Source organism: Corvus brachyrhynchos, unplaced genomic scaffold, assembly GCF_000691975.1.
Source record: "Corvus brachyrhynchos isolate BGI_N302 unplaced genomic scaffold, ASM69197v1 scaffold126, whole genome shotgun sequence".
Lineage (NCBI taxonomy): Eukaryota > Metazoa > Chordata > Aves > Passeriformes > Corvidae > Corvus > Corvus brachyrhynchos.
The window spans coordinates 2,826,554-2,840,530 of NW_008239283.1; the positions used below are offsets into that span (position 1 = coordinate 2,826,554).

The window sequence follows — 13,977 nt, forward strand, 5'->3', positions numbered from 1 at the left end:
GGAAAGAGTAAAATTGATTCTACTTCTCTATACAACATATTCTAGGAAAAACGAATTTTTCTAATACCTTAAAAATTACTTGTAAATATCTACCTAATATCTTACATACGAAACCGAACTTGTCATCTGAAATGTGTAACACCAGAAGGGTTTTCACAGTATATTGAGTTATTTATTAGGCACCTGAGAATCCCTCCATAAAACAACAGGATTATGCATTTTGTTGAAGCAATGAATTCCCTGACTTTGCTATCATTAATCACACCTTTTGCTGACATTCCCCTGATAAGTTGATATCTTAACTGGCCTTCCACCACACAAAGCAAAAGTATTTGTATCATTAATTCCCCTCTCTTTCTTGTCTGGTCTCTCATCCTTCATGCACAGAGCAGGGGGGTCTCAGCCATGATGTACTGGGAAGGACCTTACAGGGATTCCTTGCTCTAAGCCAGGCTTTGTAGGGATGTGAAGCCCCCAGCACTGCTGCAGCCCTCTGAGCTCAGAGCACTGCTGGGGATATAGTACAAAATGTACAAGAAAAGGTTACTGTAATCTTGGGCACTTCAATTTTTTTGCCTATTTGCACATTTCTGAAAAGCCCCTCCTAAAGGATTTAGGGTTATTTGGCACAAAGGAGTCTGTCTTTGACTTCTGTTTTATACCTGGAGATGGAAAAGTACCAAACAGGTTCTGGTACTGGGACTCAAAGCAAGGCCACAGAAAGGCCTCCTCTCAAAGACCAAGCCCATGTACATATGAATATTTACAGCTATGGACATAAGGCTCCTGTGTGTTTAGTAGGCCCATCAGTATAGTCCTTAAAACATAAATCTGCCTTAAAATGTAAATCTGCCTCTCTGCCTTTTACTTGCAAGATGTTTTCTTCAATCTCTGGTATTACTGAAAATCTCCCTGGAGAGTCCTTAGGATGAAATACTTTATTACCAACATCATTCTGCGTCTTGGGACTCGATGACATGATACACAAACATCCTTTTTTTGTCTCTTGTCACCGACCATGACACCTGACTCAATAATTAGCCTGTCCCTTCCCTGCTCTGCTCCATCCCGAGCCCCCCTGCACACCTGTACCCTGGAGCACAGCCAGTGCTGTGAACAGCACCCATTGTGCCTCCAGACAGGGATGTCTCTTCCCATGTCAAATGCAGGTGATTCATCATGACAGATGAGGTCGAAAAATGAGGGTAATTTCTTGGATTAAGGCTTGTCAAAACCTCAGCTATCAGCACCTTGCAATGCCCACACAACTACACCGACTCCCCTCAAGACAGCAGTGCCCTCTAAGAACAGGAGGCACAAATGTTGGCAAAAAATCAAAACTTGGATGGGACCGACATTTGCAAAATCTCCAGGCAATCCTTGGCAAGTGAGCAAAAATGTCAAGAGACTCAGACACTATTGATAGTCATCACCGTCTTATTTCATATCAAAATTCAACGAGATAGAAGAGCCAGCCCACTGATAGCAAGTTTTAATACCTTTGGATCTTGAGGGGATGTGACCTTTGTTTAATGAGAATGTCTGAAAAAAAATTTAAAATAAGAAGTACTTTACCCAGTGGTATAAATTTTATGATAAAATGCAATTTTTTTTTTTTTTTCCCAAATGTGCAGATTCAAAATCAGGCTCGGAGGACTAGTAGGAAAAAAACATAAGCAGCACTCTGAAAATAAATTTCTTTTCTAAAGTGTATCCTAACACATTTTGTATCTTTAATATCCCTCTGGACAAGCTCCTCACTCTCCCTGTCATGGTTAAGTTGGAAGTCCTCTCCCTCTGCTTTGTCGTCCTGCACTGGGGGTCACAGACTCACAGGGCCACAGGATGGAAGAGACCCCTGGGGATCATCATGTGTAACCTCCTACTTTCTTTTGGAAGAGCACAGTTAAATGTCAGTGTGTTTGCCTTATATTCAGACATCTAAACTGAGATATTTTCAGATGATTTCAGCTACTTCCATTTGGATCACTCCCTTCACTACTGACATCTGTGTTGTCTGTCAGAAGCAGAACCCTGCTTTTGCTCCTCCTGCTTCGGCACAATAAGAATTACAGATTATTAATTCTTTTCCCTCTGTCAGCTGCTACATACTCTGCAGCTGAGGGGAGATGAAGCAGTTCCTGAAGGCTCTACTGCTCTTTCCCCTTCCTGCACAAAGGCAATATGACCTTTTATTAGTAGCCTAATGTTAAGATTTCACAGCCAAACAGGCCAGCTTTAAAAGCTTCATTTCAGAGCAGTGTTTTGGAGACAGTCAGCATCACCTAAAATAGGTAGGGGATAAAATAAAAAATAAGTAGGGGAGGTAAGGCCTGCTGTAGTCCACTGGATCCTCCCACATTTTCTCTTGCAGAAGATGCTCTCTGGCATTTATGGAGTAAGCTTAGCCAAGTGTTCCTCTGGTGATGAGGGAGGTTGCTAAACACCTTATTTTCACTCTGAGTGCCGTTTCCAAGGATATATGCAGTAAAAACCAATGCATTGTTACAGCGTCCTTCTAGCAGTTTTCGGGACAGCACGAATCACCTGCCAAAGAGCACTGCAGGAGTGTCAGAGCATGAACAGAGCTTTACACATTTCAGCTCCACATGCCAGTTGAATGAAAACCCAGCACTGCAATAACGCAGAACGAGCCCAAACAGGATTGTTGTCAGAGCATTTCTGACATTTTCTCTGGTGTGTTACAAGGGACACATGTTCTGCAGCGATTTGTAACACTTGGGGCTAATCCTCTGAAATATTTGTTAGTGTTGGTAGTCACCCTACTTGTTCCTTGTCATCCTGCCTCTGTCCCCCACTCTACCAAGGGGCACAGGCCATCACTTGCCAAGATGCTGCAGCCACTGGACAAGGAAAAGGGAAAAAATGCTGTCATTTCCCTGGGCTCAGCTCATTCACCAGGGTCTGTGCACTGCCTGAGAGCAGCTGTTGTACTCCTGCAGTTCCTTAGGGTGCCCTAAGGTGGAACACTTCCTTTCCATTTGATAAATGAAAAATTCTGCTTCGGGTATCGTTGTGCTTTTTTCTTAGAGACCTAGACTTGAAAACTGATGAAACATAAGAATTTAAGCCCAATTTCTGGTCATCCCTTTTGTTTTGTTTCCCTAACTCCAAGCTCCTTTGATAGGGAGTGTCTGATCACTAGAACTGTACCATTAAAAAGACAGTCTCCATTTCAAAGAATACAGACAATTATTTAAAACTATTTTGGATTAGGTTGCCAGTTAAGGACTGGTATCTTTCTGGGATTTTAGCAGTCATAAAAGAACCTCAGCATTCCTATTGAAGATAAAGATGTAATACTTTAGAAAAATATCCTTAAGAGGGTGAAGTCAGTAAAACTCTGGAATATTTTATTGGTTTTGCACAGTATTTTCTGAGAGAAGGGGAAGTCTAGAACAGCTGGAGTCATGCTTTCTGCTCGAGCGTTAAAAGCACAGCATTGCCTTGACATTGCAAAACCACTTTTAAAACCAAATAATTTTCAAAATAACAGGAGAGATGGAGTTGGGAAAGCATTATGACCTCACATGTACAGCTGGATGAAATGAGGAGAAAATTCAAGTAGCTCACATTCATTTCTTTTGATGTTTTACACCCCAAAAGATCTACCATATCAGACCAAAACCCTTCCTCTATCTCCAAGAGCTGCCAGCTCCATTTGTCTGGCAACATGTGGGAAAGATATAGGGGTGGTGTGGGGAATAGCTTCTCAGAGGTTATGGATCATGTGCTCCAAAACACCAAGGCGATGCCTTTGAGTGTTACCCTGTCCACCCTTTCCAGGCCACGTCTGACTTCACAGTTTGCTATCCTAAAGTCATGCCCTTCCGAAGGACTTGGTATAGTCACTTGTTCTCTGTACAAAAGTTCTTCTGTAACTTTGTTTATTTATCCTTGCTTCTTTTTCTGCATCTTTTCCACTTTTATTGTAGCTTTCCTGAGCTGAGGGATCTGACCTGCCCATGGTATTTAAGATGGAGTTCACCATGGAAATAGACCATAATGAAGTCTGGCATTTTGTGGTCTGCTCCTTTCTTAACAATTCCTAACACTTTATTTAGGTTTTTTGACCACAGGTGAGCACTCAGCTGACATTTCACAAAACAAAATCCATCAGTACAACTTAACCAGGACTGTTGTCTGCATTGGTATTCCCAATTTATTTAGTCAAGTTTCTCTTGTTAATATTCCAGTTGCTGTGATGGACTTTTCTCTCACAACTGGGCTTCAGACTGCTGGACTATTTAAATATGTGATGAGTTAATTGAATTGTAGTAACACATGCTTTAATCCTATGCTTCATTTCATTTATCTGTGTGTCTTACATGCGAAAGAAGTGCTTCAGTCCACAACTTTTCAAAAGAAAAAACAACAACCTAGGAACTTTCTTTTCCCTTTTTTCCCTCTACCTTGTGCTGAACATATTAAAGCTTCATCCACACATTTAGGAAGTTAGGTTAATGTGTCTTTGAAAGGAAATAAATAATGCACAATGAAACAAGGTAGACTACTCTCCCTCCAGTGAAGCCTGTCCTGATCTGACTGCTGTTCAAAATTTTAAGCAGGCAATGCTCTCTCAGCTCCAAGCCTGGCTTTATTTGCACAGACCCAGGGCCTCACACGTGGATGGCACAGGGAGTTACTCACTGTGGAGATGCTAAGCAATAACTCTGTCCTGGAAGACATTTGCTGATTAGGCTATGGAAAATGAGAGAAACAACACAGCATCTGGTATTCCTGAGTGCCCCTGAAGTTATTGCAGAGAAACTTATAAGAACTGTATGATCTCATTTTAATGGAAAATAGAAGTTTGGGGATATTTCCCAGAAAGCCTTTTCAAAGAAAACAATAATGCACTTCTCCATTTTCACCTCCAGATTTTAAATTGTAAACATAAACATACGTACACTTGACAGCAAGATTGACCATTTGCAGCAATGTTTGCCTCTTTGCTGTTATTTTTTCCTATCCAAAACTGCTTAGTATAAAAACACCACAATACCTTTCTACAACTTAGCAAATGCTCACAGAAAAAAATATTCATTCCAGAAGATGAAAGATAGAAGTTTGGGAAAAGAATTTGACACAAGCAGTATATTTCTATTACAGTGGGAAATGTCTTTTAAGTGAATATTACTCTCCTTCTCACAGAGCAGCCAGTGTTCTGTTTTTATGTTTTGCTATTCACCAGTAATAGAACAGTTTTAAACATTTTACTATTAAATGTCACGGTAAGAGCAAAATGTTTTAATATCCAAAATACCATGTTCTTTTCTGACAGCTCAGATGCATCTTGGAATCTGCAAAGGCCAGATGGAAAGTGTTCTATTCACACGGACACACTTGCTTTAAGTGCTACACACAAACCACGCTGAAATAAAGCGTAATATGCTTGAATGTCACCGTGCTTGGCACAGCACTTAGGCACCTGGAGGCTTTATGTAACCATCACCCTACAGGAAAGGCAATCACATTTAATGCACTTTAAAAAGAGTGGTACATTTTTCCCCAGGTTTGGTGCTCCCCTTATCTCCAAACAGATGTTATTAACCAATTCTATCTGCTTTTAACATCTAATTGCAAAGAAATCACTGTCCCAGGTTGCTCCAAGCCACATCCAACCTGGCCTTGGACACTTCCAAGGATGGAGCAGCCACAGCTTCTCTGGGCGGCCTGTGCCAATGCCTCACCATCTTCACAGCTAATAATTTCTTCCTAATATCTGATCTAAACTTACCTGAATCTATTCACTTGTCCAGACAATGATGATTTGGTTTTATCCTTTTTTTTCACAGATGTACACTTGGAATTTCATCTAAGCACATGTTGATTTGCAAATGTCTAAACCTTCTAGCCCATCTACTCAAAAACCAAATTTGGCTTAATGACATTCTCAACATATACAGCATGGGTCTAAAATACACCTTGTAAGTTTTCTGTTCTCAGGCAGGTCAAATCCTAAAGTTACATAATGCAGCATTGAAAATTTCACAGATAAACACCAAATATATTTCTTCAATGCTATTTGTGTCAAAATGGTTTCTTTTAAAGCATGTTCTTGGAGCTTGTCTGCAATTGGAAAATGTGTGAGGGCTTTCATTATTTTTTGGATGTCAAAGTTCATATTCCATGGCTTGGTGATAATCACAAGAGGTGAGGAACTCTTCACCACAATAACTGCATTAAAATTTTATGGTGCCCCAGGAATTTGTCCTTCATTTATCTTTCCATTCCCATTGCCCATTTTCCAGCTTTAAGAACAAAACGTGGTGCATTAAAGTTCTCTTCCCTTGTAACAATACTTAAAATGAAAGACACTTTGTTTCAGGTCTCGTTAGCTTCATTTCTCATTTTCCTTGGAATAACCTTGCTTAGCTTCATATCCTTCATAAGAGACAAAACTCTGCCAGTGAAGTGAGCCAAAGTACAACATATTTCTCTGTATTCACTTCCCACACACAAGGGAAGATATTTTTCATTTTGGTATGTGAGGTGCCTTTCTTTTTCCCAGAGTCATGAAGAGCCTCTGGCACACATTTCTTGCTCTGCTCCTGTCACAGAGCTTCTCCTTTGAGTGTCAGTGGTCATCCTGTCCCTTCAGTGACCATTTTGTCCCTTCAGTGACCTTCCTCCTCCTCTCTTGAGTTTGCCATACACAATTACCCCTTATTAGAGGGTTACAAATAGAAGTGTCAGGTACCTGCCTTAGATCTTAGGTTTAAGGGGCCAAACCTTCCAGGATCCATGAACAATAAAATTTTTAGATTCATAATGATCAACATTTAAAAAAAAAACATGCCTTCAACAAATAGCCTGTTTCAGGAGGTGTAGTCCTTTCCACATTCATCCTCTTTCTTCCACAGAAGCACATTGCATACTGAAATGAGTCAAGAAATCTTTATCTAATTTGCTGCTTTGTCTGCAGAGCTCATGTTACTCATTAAATATTAATTTTTTTGCTTAAATGTTTGTCATTTTGCTGACAAATCCACATACAACTCTTTTCTATAAGGAAGAAACACTTAATCTCTGCCTTATCTGACACCTGTTAAGGCTTACTGACCATCCACAAGGCAAATTTGTAGAGAGGGATGGGTGAGGTCTTGAGTAATAACTGCATTTGTACTTCATCCATCCCTCGCGTTCAAAAATATGTACTTAAAAATGTGCATGCTCAGAAGTTGAATATGATTATGTTAAAGCCATTCCCTTGCAGACTTTATACAGCTGCTCATTAGTGCTGTATTGCTAATGTGATACCTACTGCTATCCTGCAGTGTTTTCCTCAGCCAAATTACTTGCTGGATTAATAAAATGGGATGGGGAAAGAAGTAACCTGTGCTGTGCTCATAACCACAGAGGATGTAATATTTGAACTGTATTTTTTTCCTCGTGTTTCACTCTTGCAGCGCAGTGTGAGCCACCATGTGAGCATGGAGGAACCTGTCTGCCTCAAAACACTTGCTCTTGTGCTTATGGATTTGTAGGGCCTCGATGTGAAACCAGTACGTATGAACTCACCCACACTTTCTTCATTACATGAGTCAATTAGCAGAAAATTACAAGATTTAAAAAAAAAAAAAAGACAAAAAAAGCCTTTTTCTTTTTTTCCTTGTATTTCCCCTTAAAATGCTTATTGAACACAAAGGATAACACATTGAAGTAATACAGTAGCTATTTCAGAGCACATATCTACCAGCAGCATAGTTGTATTATGTAGAAATATGCACATCTAAATCAACATTCTCTACGTAAAATTGCTTCTGGAAAAACAAACAAAAAAAGGAGAAAAAAGAGTGCATGTTATTTATAGTAATATTTATGGAATTTAAGATTGTAAGTGAATGTAATAATGCTAATTTTGAGAACACAAAATACCAGCCATACCTATTAGGAATCATGTTACTCTGCAATACAAGTTAAAAAAGAGGTTCAATACAGACAATATCTGAAAATCAGCCTTCAAACCCTTCTATATCAGCAAAACACGTGCACTTCCATCATCACAGTCCTTGCTGCTTATTTAAATACCGGGTTGCCCTTGAGAGGAATGTACTTTTATCTATGAAGCCGAGTAGCTGGAATACTTAAAAACCAAAGAATTTTAAGTGTATGGCTTCTAATAGAGAAAGCAAACCAAAGGGACAGATTCCACCCTCAGTTTACCTCCTGGACTAATACTCTAAGTTATTTGCTGTAATAGGGCAATTTTAGGATCTGCGCTGGTCTAAGTGATAAGAGATTTTGATCTTTTGTGTGTTTTCCAGTGGTGTGCAACAGGCACTGTCACAACGGGGGGGTCTGTGTGTCACCAGATGAGTGCCAGTGCAGGCATGGGTGGAGCAGCCCCTCTTGTGAGACAGGTGAGTGGTTGGCAATGACTGATCCCACCCTGTGCTGACCAAAGTCCCTGTGGTTCCCCCACAATTCTCAGACTGGGAATTCTGCTTAAAGAATTAAAGCATAAGAACAGGAGACCAAGGACAGGGCAAAACCTGCACAGGCCTTGAGTTTATGTAACTATTCATAAGTTTAGGTGTTTATGTAAGTATTCCTAAGCTTAGACGTTTACCTAAATCTCAGGGTTATATAGAGGGAACCCACAAACAAAACCTTCTTGCTGCTTTTTAAACTCCTGTGATTCTGGAGTTAATTCTTAGCATGCACTGCTGCCAGAATTCACACTGCTCCTCCTGCCTGCATCTCTCACTTTCAGAGCACCTACAAAAAGCACCCACAGGAGTGTGAGAGCTCAGGGAAAAGCCACCTCCACCCATCAGTACAAAATGACAAGGTGTGGACTGGAACTAGGTACCTATTTCTAGTCTGGGCTCAAAGTTTTACACAGACACAGCTCAGACCTCTCAGAATCAAAGTCCTAAAAGCTGGGGGAGATATTTTCCTCCAAAGGCACAGACACTACAGCACTCACCTGGGACAAGCCATGCAAAATAGTGAAATATTAAAAGACAAGGACTACCTTAATCAGTGGCAGACCTCAAGGCTCCAGAGGCAGTCTGCCTCTGCCACGGTGAATATTAAATGTCTGAGACACCTTCAGCCTACCTTACCTTTCCTGGAAGGTGAGAGATGTCATTTTAACCTCTCTCTCCTGGAGATTGCTCTTCCTGTAAGTGTTAAACTGACAGACCTACTGAGGACACATGAATTACCCCAGCTATGATCCACAGGAAATTACTGGGATTGTCACTGCTATTCTGGTTCCCACTAGCTCTGCTTTTTCTTCTCAAGGAGTTCTGAAATTTTATTTTGGCATGGCTTTAAACAGGATCATTCCAAGAGAAGGCAGCAAGCAACAGGAGCAGTAACTTCCAGACCAAAATAACAGCAGCAGGATTTTTTTGTCTGCTGACAGCTTTGGTGAAAGGCTGCCAGACTCACCTCTCTGGCACTGTTTTGTGTGCATTGCACAGAATATTTTGTGGACACTGCCAGGGTTTCCCACCTCAAGTGTTATGATAGCAGTCTCGGGAAGAATGCAGGTATAAACATTTAAAAAAAGGGACTTTACCACCAGAAATGCAAACACTGACAGAGTGACAAGAATATGGACATCTATGAACTAGCCAGGACAGTGAGGTGACTAAACCAAATTCCCCTTGAGCAATGAATGAAATCCATTTTGACTTCATAAGTGACTACTCCTTAGTCAGAAAAGCCTCTCATCCAGACTACAATTTCACTATTTTTTTCTCTTTCCAAATTGACATTTTATTTCTTCTTTAGTTCATCTGAAACATTTTAGTGACCCTTAATTTATTTAAGCTTAAATGCATTTAATTTATTTAATGGGCTACTCTGTAAGATACTGAAAGACAAAGGGAAGGAAAAAGGCTAGTTTAAAGTGTCACTCTGCTTTACAACAAAAACTTCATCAGATTCCTTATTCTTCACACACTGACTTCCCATCTAAATCAATTTGCAATTCTAATAGGTTTTTTTAACAGTCTTGTACTTGCCACATAGAAATATGCAAGACAGCTTTAAATTCCTAATGCCTGCTGTATCATCCAGAGTAATAACAGATACATAAAGAGGCAAAGGGAGCTCAGCCAGTGGCTTTGTTGGTGATGAATGAGCCAATGTGTTGTGGGAACTGGCATTTAAATGAGGCAGAACAAACAGGTTTTTTGGTGCACACCTATTCAGGTCCATGGAAATGCCACAATGCTCTGCTGTATGTGGACAAAGCAGCAAACAATTAATATCTCATCTCCAGGTTACCCAGGGTGTATTTTATTTGACTACATTTACTACCTTGGGATTGTGCTTGGTGAGTATACTGGAATGGAAATAAATGAACTGTGTGAATCAAAGGAATACATCTGAAATAAATTAAATTATTATGTGAAATTATAGTCTATTTCATCCCCCAAACTATGCTAAAACACCACTGAAATACTCCCACTGTGTCGACCATGAGTAAATACTGCAGCACAACTGACCAGCAAGGGTTACATGAAACTTTTCACAGTATCACTAGAAATATTAATTCTAATGACATGTGCAGCAGTAAAAGAGTGCCTACTCTAAAAAGTTCAGTGTTATCAGATTCATAAAGTTATCTCGTATTCCCATCCAGCTGTGTGCAATCCTGTGTGCCTGAATGGAGGAATCTGTGTACGCCCAAATATGTGCTCGTGTCCTTCTGGTTTCTACGGGCTGCAGTGCCAGAGAGGTAAGAAAGTTCTATTTGTCATCTTGATAAAGGACCCAGGCTCAAAACATAAATACCACCTATAATATTACCTGCCCCCACATGAAACATATCCAGAGACTCTCCTTGTCATAACTCTGTGTGCTTCTTTGCTGTTATACTCTGTCATAAATCCACATTTTATTGTCCCTGACAGTATTGGGAAGGAGTAAGCACTTATTTGCGATGCCATTAATGGTAACTAAATAATTACTCTAAAACTACCTGAGTCATTGATATCATTAATTAGCAACTATTCAATTAAATGTTAAAGCATGGCTGTACCTTGTTCATTTTGTACACCCTGTGGTGTGTACTGTTCTGTGTTTCAGAGCCAGGTGATAATTTACCTTCAAATGGAGCTCATAATATCACCTATGTGACCACACTAAAGTGTTGTGGATGGGAGACTTCTGTAGGACTTGAGCAGATCCCTGCTTAAAAATCTGATTAAATATTGCTCTGATTGAGCAGGACCTGACTTTTAATCCCTGTCCTAGGCTGAGTGCTCTAGACTGAGGCTAACAGTATCCTGGGCTTCTTCCTCACTCTGTGCTGCAGAAGCCAAATTAATGAATCCTTTAATGACCCAGAATCTCAGGCAGAACATACAAGAAAGAGAAGTTAGGGCCCAAGTAGCTGGAAGACCCCTGTGCTCGCTTTTCTTTTTTTGAGTACAGCTCTAGTAACTCCTCCTGAATCTGGGAATATAAATGCACCCTTATTACCAAAACTACTTTGTTGTTAAAAGTTCTTTGCTTTTACTCTCTCTCTCTTTTGTTTCCCTGGAGCTCCTAGATTAATGTGGTCCTGATGCAAACTTTTGCAAGTGAATGATTGACCCACAAAAATCTAATTGCAAATGGAGCTTGCTGGAAACTCTTTGTTTTTATGGGGTTGGGGGTGAAGGAGAGAGTGAAAATGATACCGATTGTGACTTGATGATCTTGCTCTTGAGTTGAACACAGGGTGATTTTCAACATCTATGTGATTTGAAATTTTTGCCTTTAAGTGTTATGGTTTAAACGGAGCTAAAACTTGAAAATAAGTATTGGCTTTTGTGGGATCTGGGACTGACATGAGGATACAGTGGATGGATGCTGAAGAACAGCAAAGCCCTTCCTCTGCTTCTTTGAGAAAGGGGGAAGAAACAGCACCAAGGTCAAATATAGGTCAAACACTGACCTATATTTCAAGGGCAGAAGCCCTTGAGGAAGCTCTTTGACAGAGACTTAAAAACCTGAGACCCGTGGGAATATTCTGACCACTTAACTGCAAGTATCTAAGAGACCCTTGGGTGCTAGGAATCATGTCCCACGTTCCTTCCACAAACAACACAGAACCGGAGCTTCCATCCAGGTATCTGCCCAAATCACCCTTTAGGGAGACACCTTCCCTACCCCAGCTAAAAAAACACCTCTGTGAGCTGCTCTCCCAACCTAGGCACCTCAAAGGGAGCCTGTGTTTTGGTCCCCATGTGATTTTGGTGCACAGAACTTTTGCTTTCCTTTCCCCAGCTGTTTGCATTCCCCCCTGTAAGAACGGTGGGCGCTGTGTCCGGACCAACGTCTGCTCCTGTGCCGAGGGCTACACTGGGAGAAGGTGCCAGAAAAGTGAGTTACACATTTCCCTTTGTTTTCCAACAGTTCTCCAACTCCTAAACAGCTTTTCTCCTTTTTGTGCACATTCCACAGAATATTTAGCCTGTACTTATGCTATATTTCTATCAGAGCCCGTATAACATTATGTTATACCCAAAACCAACTTGTTAATTAGAATGGCATTAAGTCAAGTCAAAGTTGGCAGGAGAACATTTTTCTGGAATCCTCTCTAAATATTTCATGCGTTCAAAGGGAGTAACATTCCTAGTTGGAGATGAATTAATTATTTTGCACAAAAGATTTTTGGGGGGAAAAATTAAAGCCAAAGGCCAAGAAGTTGACTAAGACCCTCAAAAATATTAGAACATCATAGTCCCAGCTTAATTAAGGTAATTGGTTAATAGCACTTCATCCTTGAATTTGTTCTTGTCACTGAAAACTCCCCTTTCACGTTACCGTCAGTATTAATATTTGATTCTTCTATTCTTCTGGGGAAATAGGTTATTTTGGCACTTTTGCAGACTCAATTGCTCAACAATATCTGTCAGCCAGAGAGTTTAGGATATGTATGTGAAAACTTCTTTTTTTATTATTTCTTAATCAGTTTGAAATTGGCAAGAGGGGAGCTGTGAAAACAACCATTCTTGGCAGGAAGAATCTGTACATTTCCAGAGCATTTTATGTTTCTCACACACAGAGGAAAAAAAAGCCAGTAAAAAATTCCCTGCAGCAACAAAAGCCCTCTCATTCCCCACACTGCAGCTCTCCCCTCCTTCAGCAGGGAGAGTCGTGATGCACAGTGCACAATCAAATAGTCTGTTCTGGCAGGAATGTGCTGGAGGGAGAAAAAAGGAGCAAAAAACCTTATGTTTGGCATCTTGTTTTTGAGGTTAAAGAACATTAGAAAAGTGCTGTTTCCAGCTTTAAACACCCTGCCACATCTCCAGGCAGATCAAAGGGAAGCGCGCTGATGATGATTGCAGTCTAGCAAAGCACTCCCTGGAATCCTCCAAACTCCACCAACTCACAGCAGGTTTCTTTCCACTTTCCAAAAGTTTCTGAGGTTTTGTTGTTCATCTTTTGCAGAAATGTTTTTTGAGATGATGAAAATATTTTTGTTCTGTCTGATCCAAGCCTCCATTGTACTTCAATACCTGCTATTTAGTCTGGTTTATTTAGCCTAGTGTTGTAAAAACTTAAATAAAGGGCCTGTGAATGTGATGAAAGAAGAGAAACACGATTAAGGAGAAGGAAAATACTACATTTTGCTGACTCTTACCAGTCATTGACTGCTAATTGGTGAAAAATGTGGAGTACTGTTTCTTTTTTCTTGCCTAAAATCAACAGCACATGAGACAAGTATCAAGATCCATTGAAAGAAGGAGTTTATTCACAATCTTTTATAACAAGCAGTTTCTCTTAGAGCTGTACATCTTCTTGTTATTGTTATATAAAATAACTTCTTTCTCCTCTGGCAGAGGTTCCAGATTTTGCAGCTCCTCTGGAGCAGAGGACTGCAGGGCACAGCAGAAGTCAGTCTCAGCTGACCTCTGAAACTTTCCTCTACATACAATATGGAGAAAACCAGTGCTCTCAGCAGTGGGAGGCTGCTCTCTGTCCTACAGACCTCTCAGC

At 40.4% G+C, this 13,977-nt stretch overlaps 1 protein-coding gene and 1 long non-coding RNA gene across 2 annotated transcripts in view; one reads left to right on the forward strand and one right to left on the reverse strand.

The window, feature by feature from the left end:
* LOC103619698 (von Willebrand factor D and EGF domain-containing protein) overlaps positions 1–13,977 on the forward strand; it is a 171,623-nt gene that overhangs the window by 130,338 nt on the left and 27,308 nt on the right. Inside the window, exons 22-25 of the mRNA XM_017740262.1 lie at positions 7,434–7,529; positions 8,292–8,387; positions 10,628–10,723; positions 12,259–12,354. Of these exons, the coding sequence (XP_017595751.1) occupies positions 7,434–7,529; positions 8,292–8,387; positions 10,628–10,723; positions 12,259–12,354 (384 nt within the window). The remainder of the gene's footprint in view (positions 1–7,433; positions 7,530–8,291; positions 8,388–10,627; positions 10,724–12,258; positions 12,355–13,977) is intronic.
* The window catches only part of LOC108448160, a 156,622-nt gene that overhangs the window by 16,582 nt on the left and 126,063 nt on the right, over positions 1–13,977 (reverse strand). The window lies entirely within an intron of this gene.